General features: G+C 44.7%; 1 protein-coding gene across 1 annotated transcript in view; it reads right to left on the bottom strand.

Annotated features, from left to right (window-relative positions):
- Positions 1-20,350, bottom strand: part of ITGB3 (integrin subunit beta 3) — a 66,809-nt gene extending 46,459 nt beyond the window's left edge. The window contains exons 1-2 of the mRNA XM_044446988.1: positions 20,062-20,350; positions 9,168-9,253 (exon numbers count right to left, since the gene is read on the bottom strand). Coding sequence (XP_044302923.1) covers positions 9,168-9,253; positions 20,062-20,128 — 153 coding nt within the window. The 5' untranslated portion in view covers positions 20,129-20,350. The remainder of the gene's footprint in view (positions 1-9,167; positions 9,254-20,061) is intronic.
- Positions 20,351-20,688: the final 338 nt, after the last annotated feature.

The raw sequence follows: 20,688 nt of genomic DNA, 5'->3' as shown, positions 1-20,688 counted from the left end.
ATAAATAAATAACAATATAACAATAAAAATTTTATTTAAAAACCTCCAGTGCATCTCGGCTAAAAATTTAAAATCCTATAAATACAAATAATTTAACAATTAAAATAAGTTTTAAATAAAAAGGTCTTAGCCTGGCGCTGAAAAACAAATAACGACGGTGCCAGGCAGACCTCTCTGGGGAGCGCATTCCATAAGTGGGGTGCCACCGCAGAGAAAGCCCTCCTCTGGGTACTCACCCTCCTAATATCATTCACAGAGGGTTCCCAGAGAAGGGCATCTGTTGCTGATCTCAAGGGGCGGGAGGGCATATATGGACGCAAGCGTTCCTTTAGATAACCAGGTCCCAAGCCTGGAGAACTGGGGTTATATGAGAACAATGCCCAGTCCCCGTCAGCAACCTGGCAGCTCTATTCTGCACCAACTGAAGTATCCAGACCGTCTTCAAGGGTAGCCCCACGTAGAGCACGTTACAGAAATCTAATCGGGAAGTCACCAACGCGTGTGTCACTGTCGCCAGGCAGTCGTTCTCCAGGAAGGGACACAGCCGAAGCTGAAGGAAGGCGCTCCTCGCCACCATCGTCACCTGAGCTTCTAGAGACAGCTCAGAGTCGAGGAACACTCCTAAGCTGCAAACCCTGTCCCTCAGAGGGAGCGCAACCCCATTTAGGACAAGGCCCAAGTCCTCCATCCCGAGGCCCGAGCCACCCACCAACAGGACCTCTGTCTTGTCTGGATTGAGCTTCAGTTTATTGGCCCTCATCCAGCCTATTACCTCGGCCAGGCACCGGTTCAGCACAGCCACTGCCTCACCTGGATTGGTGGAAAACGAGAGGTAGAGCTGGGTATCATCAGCGTACCGATGATTCCGCAGCCCACACCTCCTGATGACCTCTCCCAGCAGTTTCATGTAGATGTTAAACAGCAAAGAAGACAAAATGGACCCCTGTGGAACTCCATGGCATAACTGCCATGGTGCAGAACCATAGTCCCCCAGCACCAACTTCTGAAATCGGCCGTTGAGATAGGAGCGGAACCACCCACCGCCACGCGGGGCCTCCAACTCCCAATCCCGCTAGCCTATCCAGAAGGATACCATGGTCGATGTTATTGAAAGCTGCTGAGAGGTCCAGGAGAACTAACAGGGACGCACTCCCCCTGTCTCTCTCCCTGCACAGGTCATTGTACAGGGCGACCAGGCAGATTCAGTGCCGTACCCAGGTCTGAAGCCCGACTGAAATGGGTCCAGATAATCAGTTTCATCCAAGAGTGCTTGGAGTTGTCCCGCCACCACCCGCTCTAGCACCTTGCCCAGGAACGGGATGTTGGCCACCGGTCTATAATTGGCGGCCACCTCTGGATCCAGGGATGCCTTCTTTAGGACTGGCCGGACTACCGCCTCCTTTAAAGGGGCAGGTACCCGGCTGTCTCTTGACCACCTCCGGAGGCATTGACCACCTCCAGGATCCAGGTCCCAATTCCGTCCTTGGCTTTCTTAAGTAGCCAAGATGGGCATGGGTCTAGTAAGCAAGTGGCAGGGTGTACTTGTCCAAGCACCTTGTCCACATCATCAGGCCGCAACAACTGAAATTCATCCATCAATTGTGGACTCAACGGCGTCGATGGCAACTCCCCAGTAGAATCTGGTTCAATAGTAGAGTCAAGCTCGTGGTGAATCTGAGCGATTTTCTCCCTGAAATGCTTGGCAAAGTCGTCACAGCGGGCCTTCGAGGGTGGCACAAGATCTTTCTTTGGGCCCGGATGTACCAGCCCCTGCACCATCCGAAAGAGCTCCGCCAGACTGCATTGTGAGGAGGCAATGGAAATGGAGAAGAATTTCTTCTTCACCATCCTCACTGCCACAGCATAGGCCCAATAGTGGGCTCTTAAGTGTGTTCGGTCAGAATCACCCCGTGATCTCCTCCACCTACGCTCTAGATGTCTCCCAATCTGCTTCATCACCCGTAATTCAGTTGTATACCAAGGAGATGAACGGGCTCTGCCAGGTGGGAGAGGACGCTTGGGAGTGATCGTGTCAATAGCCCTGTTCATCTCCTCATTCCACAGTTCAACCAGGGCATTGACAGGATCACCAGCCTTGTCAACCGGAAAATCCCCCAGAGCTTCCAGGAATCCATCAGGATCCATCCGGCTCCGGGGGTGGACCAATACAATCGGGTCCGCACCCTTAGAGAGGGAAAGGCCGCTCTCGAGCTCAAACCTTATGAGGAAGTGATCTGACCATGACAAGGGCGTCAAACTTAAATTCCTCACCCTCAGGTCACCCTCTTCCTGCCCCGTTGAGAAAACCAGGTCCAGAGTGTGTCCACGTTCATGGGTCGGGCCAATGACGTGTTGAGACAGCCCCATGGCCGCCATGGAGGCCATGAAGTCCTGAGCCGCCCCGGTTAGAACCGTCTCGGCATGGAGACTGAAGTCCCCCAGGACCAACATCCTGGGAGTCTTCAACACCAGGTCCAAGATGATCTCCGTCAGCTCAGGCAGGGAGTCTGTTGGGCAGAAGGGTGCATGGTACACCAACAGAATCCCCAATCTGTCTCGGTCGCCCAACACCAAGTGGAGGCACTCCAGCCCTGGCCTCGAGAGGACAGGAAGCCCCATAAGGGAAATAGAAGTTCAATAATCCAGGCGTAGTTGGTGCTGGACCAGGTACCCAGGCGGGCACAATTGTGAGAGGGAAACATCCCCCCCCCCCAACCGCCCAGATCTCTGTAATGCAAGCCAGGTTGGCCCTCTCATCCATGATCAAATCATGGATGAGTATTGCCTTATTTTGGACCGACCTGGCATTAAGCAGCAGCACCGACAGGCCCGGGGGGGCAGTTGACAAGTCTACCTGGAACCCGCCAGCTGGGGGAATAACCAGAAAGAGAGACAGGTGTTAACCATCTGTCCCTCCTTCTTCTATGACTCTGAACCTATTTTGCCACTGGGGCTCAGCAACACAGACAGTTCAGTATACCATCCAACAATTCAGTGCCATCTCACTGATATTACAGCCACCAGCATCCACTGGTATTACTGTGGGTTTCTAACAGTCCCTGTACTACTGATGTCAACATATTTATCTAGTTGCATACTTATCCAGGCAGGTCCTAATTTGGTGCACACAGCCTTCACAAGGAGGGTGCCTTCAAACACAGGACTGTCCTCTATAAAGCAGGGCACATGGCCACCCTATGCTTGACTTACCCAAGCCCAATGTTTTTCAAAGATTGGATTGCTTCTCCAGGAAGCTTGTTGCACATTGCTTTTTTTTTTGGCCAAGGAAACTGTGTGCATCACAGATGGTTCTGAGATACGTTCTAGGGAGTGCAACAAGTTTATAGACTGGCCAGCTGCACTGAGCCTGAACAAAGAGAGCAACCTAGAATACAACCAGAACTCTCTTGCACCTGAATGTTGCAAAGGAAACTTGCTAGTGGTGGACAATAGCCCTCCTGCAGCAAAGCCATTAAACATGGTAGAACTCTGCATTTTCTGCCGTTATTGAAAATTCATTTGAGAAACCTCAGATAAGCTTGCATGGAAACACCTGGCACAATAAAGAGGTACAAGACACAGAGGAAGGTGACAGAAGATGACAATTACCTCTGGATCTGCTACTATTTTTACCACCCTTGTATAACCATCCTACAAAAAATTCCAGAGTTTTAGGAAGACATCTATCTCCTGATTCCAGAAACCATAGTTAATCTAAACTAAACTACTTCACTGTTGTCTACAAAACCTGTTGCTACTTGCTTCGCTTGATTTCTATGCTATCATTGGTGGAAAGATATTTTGCAATCGATAACATGGGAGGGGAAAGTGGGGTATTCTGGTCACCTTCTCATTCTTCCTTAGAGAAAAAACTAAGTAAAAAGTCAAGCTCTGGCAATACTGAGTTCAGATTAACATGTGCGAATTGAGTGACTCTATGCAGAACAGCAATATCTACAAAAGAAAGGCTCTGTGTTTTGAAATAGAGCAGGCTGGGACAAAAACTCTAGGGAGGAAAAGATCTAATTTGCTAAATTAAGACAACATGTTAGGAAGTTGCTCTGCTAACAAGTTTTGCAACACAGGGTGCCTGGCTTTTGGCAGGAGACAGCTCCTTTACTAATTGTTGCATCTCCTCAGTAAACTGTCTGAGGCCCAGTAGAGGAAAATATTGCCATTTTTGGAAACACTCGTCAGAGGAAGGCAATTTAGCAAAACAGGCCTGTAGCCATAGCTGCTGTCTAGGAACACAGAAAGCTTGGGCAGCTGTGGAAGTCAGGAGAAGTAGTGCAGTACTGGTATGGGTGAGCCAATTTGTTTAAATTTTCTCCATCACATTATACACAAAACTGGCAAGTATTTCTGGCACAGGGCCTTGCGGTTCAACTGTCACACCCCCACAAATAAATAACAGCCAGGCTGTCTGAGAAGCTAGTTATATTAGGCTTAAGCACTGAGACGGTAGACAAATGTCTCAGATTGATCAGGCAAGCCTATGTGGGACTCTGAATTTTCCTTCTACCTGCACAAGGAATACTAAAATTTAAAAACTAATTCATCATGTTCTTATAGCATTATCACAGGGCCATTTCTCACTGAAATGGAAAACCAAGCCTGGGCCATTCTAATCAGTTCAAATTGCAGGTGGGGATCGTGTAGTTTGATGATGTTGCATATGAACAAAAAGCCCTTACATGTGGAAAAACTGATCTCAGGGAAAATGCTTATTTTCTTATGTGTGGAGGTGGGTGGTACTATATGGAGCAGCAATCAAGCAGGTTAGCTTTCACCTGAAGTCTGAAGAAGTTGCAGTCCAGACAGAAAATATCCCTTCAGTGAGAATTCTGCCCCAGGGTGAAGTACACAATTTACTTTGAATCAGATCTCCTGGTAGAATTGCAAACTAATGGAGGGTGGTCAGGAGAGGTCTAACTTGCTTCTTGGCCTTTAACTGCAGCTTCAGCAAAAATGGTTAAGTGAAGGAAGTTAATAAGCATTACCACCCGTAAATAGCCACAGGTCAAGCTGCTGGTAAAATTAGGGGGCAGTAAGTTGCCACCACACACACCAAGACAGGGGCCCTCAAACTTTTTCAACAGGGGGCCAGTTGAAAGGTGTCAGTGGTGGGCATGGGCTGGGGCACGGCGAGGCGAGGTGGGGGCATGTGGCGAGGCAGTGGTGGGCGCACAACGCAGCAGCTTGCTCGCTCAGAGATCGCCAGTCGCCGCTTCCCTGAGTGCGTGGCGAGGTAGTGGCAGGGCCATGCCGGGTGAGGAAGGCAGCAGTGGCATGCGCGGCAAGTCCAAAACCTCAGGCGGGCCAGATAAATGGGCATGGCGGGCCGCATGCGGCCCATGGGCCATAGTTTGAGGACCCATGCACCAAGACATTAAGTTTGGCTTAAAGATAGAGTGGCTGTGTTCACACAACACAACAAGCAATCCTTCATGTTTACCATGGTTTACAGCTTTTTAGTGTGATCTACTTGACAATCAAGTGGTTTCTACCATATCATGGTTTCCATCCTCCCCACTCAGCCCTCCTCCACTGTTGGTGCATAACCCATCAGCCACTTTATTTATTTATTTAAAAAATTTCTATGCCGCCCCCATCACAACAAAGCCTCGGGGCGGCTCACAACATAATTAAAACATATAAATAACAATTTATACAATTAAAGATTAAAAAGCCTGGTAATATCTCGGCTTAAAAATTCAGTCCCAAAGTGCACCTCTCCCAGCCAATGTCACCTGCCTCTTCCTCACTGGGACACACATAGTGTTGGGAATGAAAGAGGTAGCTATTTTTGGCACACATTTCAGGGCCAAGTTGGCACAGACTCTTTGGATGAGGATAGTGTGGCCTGCAGATACAGAGGCAGTGGAGGAGAAGGAAAAGCTTATCCCAAGGCCACTGTCTCAAGTGTTCAGGCAGGCCCTGGGAACTGACAGGATATGGAAATGTCAGGAGGAAACACGGGAGAGGAGCTTGGTCCATTTCCTGGACCTCATGATGCAGCATCAGGAGACAAGGAATAGCCAGCCAGAGGGGCCGCATAGAGCTTGGAGGCTTGCCTGTCTCTAGAGGGGCATACCCAGAGGGTTACTGAAAAGGAGGGTTCTCAGAAATAGTCTTACATTGGCTTCAATGAACCACTCATACTCAGAGTGGTTTGCTTACTATAGCTTCCTGAATGTACGCTGGAAATAAAGAGCTTTGGCAAGAACTGTCTGGTGTTTGAGAGAGAAGGCTGGATGTCTGGAGTGGGTCCTACAGTTGCCACTCTCTCCAGAGGACTCTGAGACAGTTGCATACCAGGTAGCTATGTTTCTGGGTTCAAGACAACATGACAAGTCATGGTGGTACAGAGAAACCACAGAAAAATGGTTGTTTCTTACCATGGTTTGTAAACACCAAACAGTATGGTGAAATGCCATGAGTGTGTTCATCCTTAGTTTCCATGCATGGGTCCTCCTTTGAAATGTGTAATAGTTATAATAATTATTGAGTGTAATGTTACACTCAGCCTACATCTCTAAGCAGTGAGAATTCTCAAGGCTCAAGGGCTTAACCAAGTTTGTTTTCCCTTGGAAAAAAACTCACTGGCATTTTATAATATTTGCATTTATATAGGGCAAGCAGAGGTGAAGGCACAAACAATCCAAGAGACAGCTAAAGACAGCATTCCATATCAGATCTCCAGAGACAGGCAGACAGACAGCTGCGCCCCTGCCCCAATATGGTATTAGCTTACCAAGACCAAGCTCTGCCCTCTCTGGTCTTTCTCAGTAACTCTAGGGTAAAACATTAAAAGGGAAAGCTGGTAGCTACATCTTAAAGAAGTAATGTGCCTTCTGGGTTTTTGCCTTGCTTTTTATTGTTCTTGTCACATGCAGACACCTAGCTTACAACATCTGTGGTGAAGCAGAGCCAACAAAGCATGACCTTGGTGGTACTGGTTGTATAAAAACCAGGTGGTGGTGAGCAATGGGAAGAGGAAGAGAAGGAAAAAGAGGAAAACAAAGCTCGCTTTCACAATTAGCCTAACATGGTATCTTGGTTCCCTGCTAACTTCACACCTATTTGTCAACATGGTTGTTACCTTTCAGAGGAATCTCACTAACATAGCCCACCACACTAGGGATTAAACAGCAGTGTTTCCAGATCAGAAGTGGGTTCATCATCCCTGAACTGCTCTCTTTAGAAACGAACTGCTTCCCACCTCCTTAGCCTATGCAAGAAACGTGCCTCATTCCTCTGACAACCAATCAGAAAACACAGAAGGGCTTTCAAATTCTGTCTTCTTCAGGAAACTTCCATATCAACTTTTCTGTGTATCCACTATTGAATGCAAACTATGTGGTTTCTAGGACATTCTAGAGGTCATTTTCAGGTCATTTGCAACATTTCCTAGGACTGCTGGCCCTCACCGCCAGATAATATAAGCAGAAAATGCACTCTAACACACACACATAAATAAGCAGAAGCTTGGTAAAAAGAACAAGCTATCGTTTCATGAAGTTTGTCTCCATTTACTTCTCAGTGATTGTAAAGTTGCAAACAAAACAGTTCCTCCTAAAGAATGACAATTAATGGTCTTTGAAATGTAATGACCCCTTCCAAAACTTAGTATTTGTTTCCATGGCTCTTCCAAATGCCTTAATGCATTCTAACAAATAGTTGGTGTACTTTTTTTCTTATTGGTTGGAAGTGCTCACTAAGTGATCTTAATAACTATGTTCATGAGAAAGCCTTTAAACAGCTGCTTGCTTTGTGGAGATGCACAGATAGAGCTAGCTGACAGCGTAGGCTACAGTTATCATGGTAAAAGAGCACCCTTCTGTAAGAAGACCAGAATATACAGTTGGTAGACCTCTCTTTGCCAAGAAAAGGTTGTTCTGATGCATAATCAATCAATTCAAAACACCTTGGGAGATATTTAAAAGGATCTAAGGAAACAAGTAGGAAAGGGATATTTGGCTTCTCTTCTAAAGAAATCTTTTCCTTCTTTTGACGAGTTAAGGCTATTGCTGGCAAATTTTACTGCTTGGGATTTAATAAGTTCTTAAAACATTCCTCAAATACTTCAAGATGATTCTACTGTTTATTGGGCTTTAATTATTTAAAAGAGAAATGTTCTTCATACATTGCATTTAGCACCTCCCTGCTCCCCACCTTGTCCTTGTGAGGGTAATTCTAGAACAGTAGCGCCTATGTTTTATTCAACTGTTGTTCTCCTATCCAAGCTAAAAGAGGGATTGCAGTGGACTGATTTTTTTTCTCCTGTATACACATTCTGCTAAAGTGGCAATGACCACAATGGTCTTTGCACAATTTCATTTAAGCACTACTGTACACATATTTGAGGTACAGATACATATGAAATAATGTTCTAGCATTAATTGAAATACTGCTTTTAAAAAAGATGATCTAATGGCACCATCTGAAAAGGTAATAATGAAGATGTGCCGGTTGGTGAGAAATTCCCATGGTGATGGGTCACCACACAGATCTAGGTCATGTGAGAACTGAAAGGACTGTATGTGGTTCACTTCAACATTCTGTGACTTGTCAGCATTTAGAATGTGAGCATTCTATGATGCCACAGCAACTCACCTAAGGACCTTTGCCCTAGAAATTCTGTCTAGAGTCCTCCTGATTTCATTCTAACACTAACTAAATACTTTTTTGTTCCAGCGGGACTTCAGTTTGGCAAGTCTCTGAATGTATTGTATATGGCTCTCTCATTACTTTGTTTTCTGTTCAAGTTGGTGTGTTTTCAATTTTTTAATAATATTACTGTGTGTTGATAGTGAGATTAAATACTTTAGTCACTGGGTGGCACTACATTTAGTTGTATTTGGGTAGAATCAAATGTTTTCTTGTTTATGGGAAACACTACAGTTCTTATGTAGGTTCCCTCTAAGTTTCCATGACATATGCTTCTATTGTGCGTTTACTTTAGCTATCTTGGGCATTTCAATTAGAAACAGAAATGTGGGATATAAATACTTAAATAAGATAGATCAGGGGTTCACAACCAAGGAATGACCAGTTCATTAAACACAGAAATTGTAAACCTTGTTTTCAGCTAGTGTGGAGAAAAAACTTGAGTTTCATTCAAGAAGTACAAGTAAAAATGGAAAAGGGGACAAGCATTGCCTTACCTTCTCGTTACACCAGGCACAACTTGGACTCACAGCCAAGCACTGTTGACATGAGTTCACTCCACGTGTAGCACAGATATTACTCCCTGAAAGACACAAAGCAGGCACAAATTGGACTGCAGCTCCAAGTGTCATTTTCACTGGCCACTGAAGGTGATAAAACAGTCAACAAGGTCTTTCCCACCCATTGGTTTAGATGGCCTTTGAAATCTGATGGCAATTTAGCCAGCCAGTTTGCCCGCTGGGACTCTGCCATTTCTCAATCCTCCCACACAGTGATAACTTAGATTTAGATTTGTTTTCAGAAGTTCATAAAGTTTCCTGGTACCCACACCATTACACAGAATCTTATGCATTTCCCCTTGCTTACTCCTTCCTGAGGAACCTGTGGCCATGAAAGGAAGGGCAGGGCTGGGCTTCTAAAACCTCTTAAAATGCTTATAATTTTAAGAAGCATTTTAAGAAGCATTATCAAGAAATTATGCAAACTCACAAACAAGCAAGAAATATGCAAAGATGAAAGATTTTACTTCTAATGTGTACTTTGTTGTTATCTGAAGTTATTATCTGAAGTTATTATCAATACTTATGCAATCAACAGGTGCAGGACAGAAATACTATTCACACTCAAATCCATGCTGACACTATGACCCACATACAGACTTTACATAAAGTTTTTTATGATAATAATTGGTGCCCCCTCACCCATGTGCAGCGGTGATTTGCCAAGAAACCAAACTCAGCAACTTTTGGTCTTTCCAAAGGCGGTACATTACAGATAGGCATTCAGTGTGAATCCAGCAATGTGAATCATCTGCACTGTGCTGAACAAGAAGCTGAGACATTTCCATTGCTCAGATGAGGAACTGTGAGTCCTTATGTGGGGATCTTAACCAAGGATTCCCACATCACACAGTGCTGTAGCCAGTGGACCAAATTACCTGCAATGATTTGTACAAGTTTCAGCCAGACAAATGTTAAGGTGTGAGGGAAAGAGAGCATTCCAGAGTCTCTGGTAACCCCTTGCTCATCTGTATAATTTCTTCCCTTCCTGTGCCAGTGCCTCTAATAACCATGTCCATCTGTCTGCTGACTCACAGGCTGTGGATTCTGCATCATTTACAAGCGAAGGATTACACCGCTCTGAGAAACTGTTGATTTACTGTGCTGAGTTATTACTAACTCTTTGCTGGCTTGTCTGCAAAGCAAACTACCTCCTATTCTCCATGAGGCGTTTCCCTCTTTTTAGGTTTGCAAAAGGTTGCTCATTGGTTTCTGCTGAGATCTTCCCCCACCCCCATCTTCTTAACAACTTAGGAAATGATAAATGAGTTTGTTCAGGCGATAACAGTGGATTTTGGTTGGTTTGTTTTTTTAAAGATGTGTCTGGTGGCAGGAAACAATGTCTTAATAAGGAAGCAGCAATTAAGACATAGAGAAAACAGATTACAAGGAAAAGAGGGACAAAGTGGGGGAGTGACAGAAACCATACAGAGAACAGAAGGTCTTGTCTTTCTCCAAAACCATGAGGGCTATAAACATGTGGGTATATTCAACATTCCACTGAGGTCAAGGGCAAACAATTCCATTTATTTTATGCAGATTATGCCTTTGCTACATAAGGTTCCAGAACCTCCCCTGATCCAGAGGAGAAATACCTGAAATTTCAAAAACATCACCACCACCTTCATGAGTTTTAGAGTCAATTCCAGGGTCAAAGAAATGGACCTTTCTTTACAAGTAAGAGCAGTTACAAACTCTCCCAGAATTTACACCAAAGTTGGGAAATACCACGATGTAGGTTGGGTAGTTCTTCCCCTCCATCTATTCTCAGTGAAATGTTGCATTTTCCAGTCACCTGACTGTAACCCCACAGGAATCTTTTGAATGACTGGCATTGCTTGTGGAGCCCATCACCAATAAACAAAGGATTCTAAATAATAGTTGGCCTGGACTGAGTTAATCATCTACAAAGCTAGCTCATGATGTTGTAAAGCACAATCTCTGTTCATGTTATTCCATGCCACTTCCTGCTGCCATGTCAACAGTTCACAATGTTTCATGTTCCTTTGCTCACCTTTTCTGTCTGCTGTTGCCCTCCATAAGAAATAAATTCCAGTATTTCCTAAACCATGCTTTGTTGAAGACCTCCTGCTCTTTTCCCAGGAAAATAGTAGTTCTCTCCTCCTCCTGCTGTGCTTCCCTTTTCCATTTCCCTTTCCCAGCTAGGAATAGGTTCTCAAAAGTCCAAGTAGTAGCAAAGTTCCCTGAGACCTCCTGGCCTCTCCTTCCCTGGTGTTCCACCCATATCCTGTGACTGCCAGGTTCTTATCCCCAGACGTCTTCCTCCTTTTCCAGGCCTTACTATCCAAAGTAAACTGCAAGCCCTTCGGGATCAGAGAGTTAATCTTTTCCATATTCTGTGTAGTAGCAATACAAAATATATGGTATTATTATTATTGGAAGTGTAATTCTGGATCTCCTTTTTTAGGAGAACTGCTTTATCTTGACACATTACAAGAACATGAAATGCCAACAAATAAATATTAAATATGATTATTGAATCAGGAATTTAAAATAACATTTAACTCCTCATACCTCATTTTTAATTCTCAGCAACACTGTGAGCTATGTTAGGCTTTAAGGCACACTCAGTTAAGTCTGTATCTAGATTACTTCATTTCAAGTCATAGACAGGGACTCATGTACTTCATGTGGAGAAGTATTAACCCGGAAAAAAACTTCCATATAGAAAACTAGATGTGAGAGAGAGAGATTACAACATTGGGTGTGAGAAAGATGGCTGCTTTGGGTGCACATCTCCAGGACTGCTGGCTGACCTCCAGAATAATCAGAATCAGAAGATGAACAGGGAGAGGAGCAGGAAGGGGCCTGGGAATGTGGGCCATCCCAAGACTTTTAGATAAGAGGAGTGACATCTCAAGGCCAGACTCCCCAGGTGGGCAGACAGTCTCTGGGAATAACCAGGATGTACAGTTGATGGAAGGAGACTTACGGCAGGGGAGTTTCTCAGACACAAACAAGACAGCCCTGGCTCTAGACCCCATGTTATGTTGTCAGCAGAGGAGGCCGGCCCAGTTAGAGGATTGGCATGCAGCGAGGAGGTGTGCTTGTTTTCAGAAGGCCTCTCCCGAAGGGATGGGCACCAGGCCTGCTCATAAGAAGAGTTCCTGGAGATGAATGCTAGATTAGGTTCAACAAGCCACTCTGTGCATGCTCGGAGATTAATTCAGGGTTTTGTGAGCTTTGGGCAATAAAGAACACTTTGCAAGAAAAGCTCTGTGGCTTTGAATGTACAAAGGAGGAAACCCAGTTCCCAACAGCTCCTCTTGTACATCTCACCTTTTTTTCTGATTCTGATTCTTCTGGAGACCAGCCAGCAACCCTGGAGAATCTGCACCCACAGCAGCCGTCTTTCTCACTCCCAGCACTAGCCTAGCCTTTTCCTAAAGATACTAGTATTCTCTGTTTTTGTATCATGGAATATGCAACCACATGAACACCTGCTGAAAGTAAGTTAGACCTGGGACAAATTTACTGACTCAGATCACATGTTTGGTGGCATGGTGGGTTATGGCATGTGCTGTGCATCGTTGTAAATGGCAGGCAGTCACTGTAGCTTCTCCTGACATTTGCAAACCAGGCCTTCAGTAAGTTAAAAAAATGTGCTGTGTGTGCCAAAATTGTAGGGGGCAGTTTATTTAGTCTGCAGTTCAAAGACTTTCCTAGGTGCCAAAAAGATCTGTGGGTCAGGACCACATGTGCATACGACACACTCTTGTGTGTTTGTGTGTCAGTCCTTAAATAACCCTGTCTAAGTCTTTTTGTGAAAAGAGATGTATGAACAGTTGAGAGGAGAATATTTGATTTCAGAAAAATATCAAGCAGAAAGATTCAAAAAAGGGCAGCAGGAGGTGAAGTACATATATGCAAAAAACCCAGCTAATCTAGGGGATCAGCTGCAAAAGAGATCATAGGGTGCCCTCTATCTTTATTTCAACAAGTGCCTTTAGACAGCAAGGTGGTGGGGCAGATGGTCTCCCAAGAGATTTGGGGCTCCACCCCCTGACATCACCTCTGCTACAGGCCGTCTCAAGAAAACATTGGAAGCTCCTTTTCTTTAAGCATTATTTTTGTAGGCATACTGCAATCTATGTGAATTCAAAAACTTTCAGTGAACTACTTCAACATGTTATGGTTCTTGCCACTAATCAACAAAAAATATTTTAAAAAAAGAAAAGAATAGCTCAGTAGCAGTAAATCAAGAATATAATACAAGACATAAAACCACCCAGTTGGAAGGGAACATTTAAGCCATCAGGTCCAGAAATCCAGTTTAAAGCATCCCTGATGGATGACTCTCCATTTTTTATGCAATTCTCCAAATAAAGAGCTCAATACCCTTCTAAGCAGGGTGCCTGACTGCTCAGACTAAATTCTGTTATCCCAGAATTTGCCTTCCTCTAAGATAAGTCTGCTATTTAGTGTCCTGGTCCCTTGGATGAAAGAGAACATGTTGTGCCCCTCTTCTGTGTGACAACCCTCCAGGAACTTGAGAAGTGTTATCATATTCCCCACCACCACCCATTCTTCTCTTCTCAAGGCTAAATATACAATGTTCCTTCCATTTTTCATTGTAGTATTTAGTTTCTGCTCCTCTGGTCATCTTTGTTCATTTCTCTGAACTCATTACAATTCATCAGATTCATCTGAATCAGAACTGGACGCAGCATTCAAGGCAAGGTCTGGCCTGAGTAGAATAGAGTGGAACTACAGTGGTACCTCGGCTCACAAACACCTTGGTTCACGAACAAATTGGGTCACGAACAAAAATGTCTGAAAAAATTTGACTTGGGTTGCAAACACCACTTTGGGTGGCGACCAAGATCACAGCCAGCTCCCTTCCCTGCCCCCAGCACAATCACGCCCGTCTCTCCCCTCCCCCCCACCCCCCAGCGCGCCGGGATGATGGGCAAGTGCCGGGATGACGGGTGCCTGCAGGGATGACAGGTGCGATCTCGGTCGTACTGGGGGTGGGGGGAGATGGCTGCACTTGTGCTTGGGGGGGGGAGGGGGAGATGGCCACAATCTTTGTTGTTGTTACTTTGCTTCACATTTTTCTGATTTAAAAAATGGTTACAGAACAGATTGACCTTATTTACATTGAACCTTATGGGGAAATTTGACTTGGCTCATGACCAGTTTGGGTCATGACCAAAGTCCTGGAACAGATTAAGTTCGTGAGCCAAGGTACCACTGTATTGGCCTCGGGCTGCCTAACTTTATGTACAAAATGTAAATAAACAAGGACACATATCAGATCTAGTGCAATAGCAAGGCAAGAAGTGTGCCATTTGCTAGAGGAGTGGCAAATGGATACTTTTGCGAAATACACTGCAGGGAGCAGTTCCACTTAAGGGCTTGTGTTTTGCATTGACAATTTATCCCAGTGGGATCTGCCAGTGGGTCTCAGCTGATATTCAGGGGTGTACTGATGCTTCAGGATGCCCAGTACTTATTTGCTTGACCATGTTGTGCCATGGCCACATCATGCATACTGCACAGGCAGCAGGAGACTGTTAGAGAGCAAGGTTAATGTTTTTAGTAATAATATTTTAAATGGGAATAAGAGGAAGAGAATAAAATAGGGAATCTGGTATTAGAGCAAATATAAAAGCAGTAGAAACAAGGAATGAAAGAAAGTGGAAGCACACAAGCTAAGTGTGAAAGAAGGGAAAAAGAAATGACAAGAAATGGAAGAGCTGAAGTTAAGAAGACCATATCAAATGAACATTTTTATCTACTTAGAACAGTGGTTCCTACTTTTGGGGGTCTGGCTGGCACATTAAGACTTTTGAGCATTCCATGGGCAATCTCAGAAAATGGTTCCCATGAGGGGCTTGCTCATCTATAAAATGGTTGTCATGGTGGGCATGGTCCAGTCAAAAAACACGCAGTTCCCAGAAGGCAAAGTGGTGAGAAAGAAAGCTACCAGAAACAGTTAAGCAGAAATGGTGCATCCCAGAATAATAAAATTACTCTTTTGAACCTTAATATAGATGTTGAACCTACATAAAGGTAGCACTTTGCTTTGCAGAATGTAAAAAAAAATCCCAATTCAGCATTTAAAATAATCTTAAGAAATAAATTAGAACCAGGAGAAGCCGGTAACTGATCATGCCAAGGAATGTGTCCATGATCACACTAGCGCTAAGAACATCAGGATTAGCAAATTTGTCCTGAAATAATGAGGCTGAGTACCTCTGATGCCAATGTATGCATTTAACCTGGGGAAAACTGAACTGTGTAACTCTCTCCTAGTAAAACAAACAAGAGTGTAGCAAAGAATTTAGCAATTTTCAAAGAGGAATTAAGTACTAATATAAAATGATATCAATAATTTCCAACTGATTATGCCACACTCCACCTCCACCTCCATTTTGTTACAAGCTCTGGCCCTATGTCATTTTGCCTCTGATGGGCTCGCTCATTTTCAGCTCTCAAGCAAGATTAACAGCATCAAAAATAAAAATAAAAAATAAAATAAAAACAGTACATGTGTGGTAATAAATATTCATTTTTTATTTAAAAGATGCATTTCTAGCTTTCTTTCACCTGGGCAAATTCACTAATTATTGTGGGGAGTGAGGGTAGTTTTCTTGCAATGACACATTTATGCTTAGCCCAGCAAGATCATTCTAACAATCTTGTTCCACAAATAAACACTAGTTAATTTTCAAACTGCTTCATTACACTGACACTTTAGGCTTTCTGTGAAAGTGAGGCCTAGTCCAAATGGCCCTCCTGGATCCCTCTAGCAAAGGCCCTGGCCTAGATTCAGCTACTTTTCTCTCCTTTCCCATTCTTAATATACTTCACCCCCTGCTTTATATGTGAATGGGTCAGATACATGAAAATAAATGTATTACTTCTTTAATTGGCACATTTCTAATCCTCACAACAATTCCCTAGATGGATTACAAGAAGTTAAAAAAAATGAAATGCCATTTTGAAAAACATTGTTTGCCTACCACTAATCTGGCCATGAGTAGCAGCTGAAAAAGGTAGCCACTCCCTTTCACAGCAAACTCTTACTGAATTCCAACAGCACTGGAGTCAAAATAGGGCCTGTGAGGAAAAAAAGTGGGAGATACTAGCATGCTCGGTTATCACTCAAACATGTAGGGTACAAAAGCTTTTCTCCCAATGCAAAAGGCTGAAGCTCTCCCAGAAAGAAGCCCAATGAAATCTGAGCAAGTTCCATGGCCTCAAGGAGCCATGAAATGTTGCATATTATTGGGACAAAAATACTTAGGAAGTGGGGGAATAATTGCACTGATTGAGCTTTGTACAGTTTATAGTTATAATCTATAAGAGGGGGCTGTGGCTGGAGGCTGCCTGGAATCCTCAGCAGAAGTACTCCTGCTAGGAGGTGAAGATACAAAGCAACATTTTGTTACAGCTCCCACTACACTTACACTGAAAAGTCTAAACTGCCAATAAATTGCCAGCTTCCTATGTCTGAACTCCAGGTATCTTTAGCAAAGTTCCTAGATGAGGCCCCAGTGCCAATGCGGGACTCCCCACTGGGCCTTGCCTTACCCTGCAAGAAGGCAAACACAGACTGAGCAGCAAATGTGCTGACACATGTCTGGGGTGGGCAGAATGGTGCAGAGAGACATGTTAGAAGCCTACAATGAGCAAGTGGGCTGCCATTTTAATTGCCCCCTAATGACATGTCATCAGAGGTGTTAAAGAGTGATTAAAAAGACAGCTCATACTCTTACAGCAGCTGCCTGACACACCCCCAGTGCTGCCAGAGTTGCTGCTTGCTCTACCATCACGTGCTGAATAAAAAGGATTAAGGGGCCCACCTGACACTGTTCTCAGGCAGACATCAGCAGTGCTGGGCTTTGTGGGAGCCCTCCTAAAAATTGCCCACTTCAAGTTTGTTTCCTTTCTACAAGGCGAAAGGGATATGGACCCAGTATTTTTTTAAACCACAGATGGGAAGGGGAGGGCTATTTGATCAGAAAAACATCCACTGGAGGTGTGAGTTCAATGCTCTTGCTCCTACATAAGTGTTCAAATTTAATGGTCTAACAAATTGCAAAAGAAGGGGAAACAGAAAACATTAAAAATGTTAATTTAGGTGGGTGCGTACATATGTGGCTTAATCCTTTCACAGGCTAAAAAGTGACAACATAGAGAACACCTTCCAAGACCACTCTAAACTTGGAGCTACCTCTCCTGTGATAGCCATGCAAAATGTATACAAATTGGTGGTGGTCATGTTCCTAAGGGAAAGCATGCTGGGCCTGTATCATCCTTTGCCATGAAAGTCTTCTGCTCATGATCTTTCCACATTTTCCCAAGACTTATTTTGGAGTGAAATAAGCTTTGGATCACTCCCAAATCATATACCACATGACTCTTGCCTTTGATATGTCTTAGCATCATGTCGGGCAGCCCAATGTTTTTTTTTTTTTTTCACAAAACATTATTAAGTATCCTGGCCTAATTAAAATGATTGCCAAGAATTAGCACACATCCACCATTTTGAAAGCTTATAATGCTTAATTTTTCTCCTCCTTCTGAATTTGGCTATGTTAATCAGTTTTCTTTTCTGAGTAGAAAACACTTCAAAATGCTTTTTGTTCAGATCAAACAATTTTTTTCCTAGATGAGTGGATTTTCCAGGCTTCCTTTTAAAGCTTTATTAAAATTTATCTTATCAAATACCAGTTTTACACATGCATACCCCAGACTATGGTGGAGCAGAAAAAAACCAAACATTTATAGTGTGGGCAGCCTGGCGCCAAAAAGAGTAGAGGGTTGGTGCCAGGCAGACCTCTCTGGGCAGCATGTTCCATAGTCTGGGTGCCACTGCAGAGAAGGCACCCAGGCTATGAGCTGTCCAGACTTGCACTGAAACTCGCTTGTACAGTTCCCACATATATCCACAGGTTTACTGAAAGTTATTACAAAACAGCCATAAAATCAATGCAGCTCCAGAAATTATCATCACACACATATTATGTATGTGTGATGATAAGGCTCTCAATGCCTGCTTTTGGTCATGGTGGCTACATTGCTACCTGCAGAATCAGAATCAGAGCAAGACACTGAAGACCTGTTACTAGCAAACAAAGAGGAGAAAAGGTTACTGTCCTCATGTCCTGTTACGGGGTTTCCAGAAGCATCTGTGGGGATCCATATAGAGGGTTCCTACTGCTGGCAACCAAAAGGCTTTGTGTAGGGCTTGACCCAGTGGCAGGACACATGCTCAGCATCTCCATGCAGAGCAGGAAAATAGCCTGCCTGTCATTGTGTAGGGCTGCTGCCAGTCAGTGTTCACAATATTGGACTAGACAGACCAAAGGTCTGACTTAGTATAAGTCTTGTATTCCTAAGTATTCCATCTTTTCCTCTTTTTCTGTCTTTTATCTTACCTTTCTGAGGTAAGATGAAAGAAAAAAGTGGCGGAAAAACACAAGAGAGTTTTGCATGGAGGATGATGCTGTGCGGGTCTGTGAATGGTTTCATAAAAGCCTCATGAGGAAGCACCTGGTTTGGCCCTGGTGGCAAACAGGCTGCTGGACGAGGTAGAGCTCTGGTCTGATCAGCAGAGTTCTTTTGTCCCTGAGTATTTAGTGGAAGAGAAACAAGTCTGTACACTCACACTTCAGAAGAGGGGAAGCCAAATTCGGCAGTGGAACCATCTATACCAGGGGTCTCAAACTCAACTTACCTGGAGGCAGCTAGAAGTAGAGGCTGGGTGAGGCTGGGCCGCATCAAGTATTCCACCACCGCGGTGGTGGTGGGCCGCTCATCCCGCGGCCAGTCCGGGTGCCGCCGGCGCTTTGAAGGCCACAGGGCCCCTTCCCCGTGCACCGCCCGTCCCGGCAATTGGCCCGGGGGCTGTGAGTCTGAGACCCCTGATCTATACAAACTATGTTTCTAAACTGTTGCTAAGTCTAATGTGGTTACAAGATTCCTTCAAGATCCAAGTTTGGCTAATGTGTTGTCTCTTACAGGCTTTCTGCCCTGCTTTTTAACCATCTGGTGCTCCAAGCAGCTTATTTTAACATTAAGAATAGATAATTCTAATGATTTCTTTTTGTGTTCTTTATCACCATCCCCACTTCAGTGCTATACCACTCCCTGTTGCTTACGTCCACCCTCCTCACCATGTTGTATCTGATTCCAGAAAACACACGCCACCCTCCTCTCCAAAGCCCTATGCCCATTTATAGTAGCAGTTCCCCAGAAGGTGCGTGCTCCCTCCGGCAACATCACCCGTTGGCCACTGCCTGTAGGCTGGTGTGCCTGCGGGGCGCCGAGCTCTTTTAAGCTCCCAGCAACAGAGCGAAGACTGTCCTCCCTTGACAGGATGGGCGCTCAGGTGGACACGCTCCTGGATGCGTGTGCGGGCTACCTGAGCGGACAAACAGCTACAAGGATTGAATGAATTAGTTACCTTGGCAGCTTCACAGAGGGCATGCAGGCTACTCATTGTAATCAAGATAGCCGGAGTTCTAGGAAGCACACCCATTCTGTAGGGATATGATATTTACAACCACAGCTCCTTCCCAAGTGATAAAAACAATCCCTGGGTAACGACACCAAGGGCGCAAACCTATACGCACTTACCTAGGAGTAGATATCTTTGAAAGCAGTGGACTTTATTTTTGAGTAGTCCTGTACAGGGTTACAAAATACATCTCCAATAGGTTCTCTTCGCCGAGGCGAAAAAAACCAACCAACCAACCCCTAACTAAATCAACCGGTCAACGCAATCCACACTGTTCTTCAAAAGCGCCGACGCTCCCTTTTCAGCCATTAGGCACATCCACTTTTACGCATAACTTACCCGATGTTCTGGCGGCGAACAGCATCAGGCTAAGCATCAGGAGAGGGAGGGAGGCAAGTTTCCCCATGCTGCTGAGAGCGTAAGCAAAGTTTGCAGCGGAATAGCCCGTTTTTGAAGGTCCCCGCCGAGGAGGGAGCGAGTTGTGAGCACGGCGGAATGTAAAACGTGTATTGCGCGCCGACGGCGCTGGCGGGAGGAAACGGCGGTCAGCAGGGAGTCATGGCTTGCACCCGCCTGTCGCCGGAGGGTCGGAGCTCTGCGCGAGGATGTTCCTCCCCTGCCAGGAAGGGCTCTTATGCATTCCACGGGGGAGGAGGAGGAGAGCGTGGTTGACGACCTCTGCGACCTATTTCCCTGCCTCCTTGGTCCCTCTGTCCCTCTCTGCGATTCCCACCGGCTTTCCCGAAGCCCTGAGCGTTATGTTCGGGGATTTTTCTAATTGCAAAATGATCCCGCTCCCTCTTTCTCTGAACTGGAAACAAGCAGGAAATGAGTCGTTTCTTTCACCGTCTCAAAAAGGAGACTGGAGTCTTTTCCCAAAGACTCTTATACTTAAGAAATTATACACTCATTAAAGCCTGTTTTGCTTTGCTCCCATTTTGGACAAAGAAAAGAGCAGCAAATTGG

This window comes from Varanus komodoensis, unplaced genomic scaffold, assembly GCF_004798865.1.
Source record: "Varanus komodoensis strain SLA01 unplaced genomic scaffold, ASM479886v1 scaffold50, whole genome shotgun sequence".
NCBI classification, from domain to species: Eukaryota; Metazoa; Chordata; class Lepidosauria; order Squamata; family Varanidae; genus Varanus; species Varanus komodoensis.
This window is presented reverse-complemented; position numbering and strand designations above follow the sequence as displayed.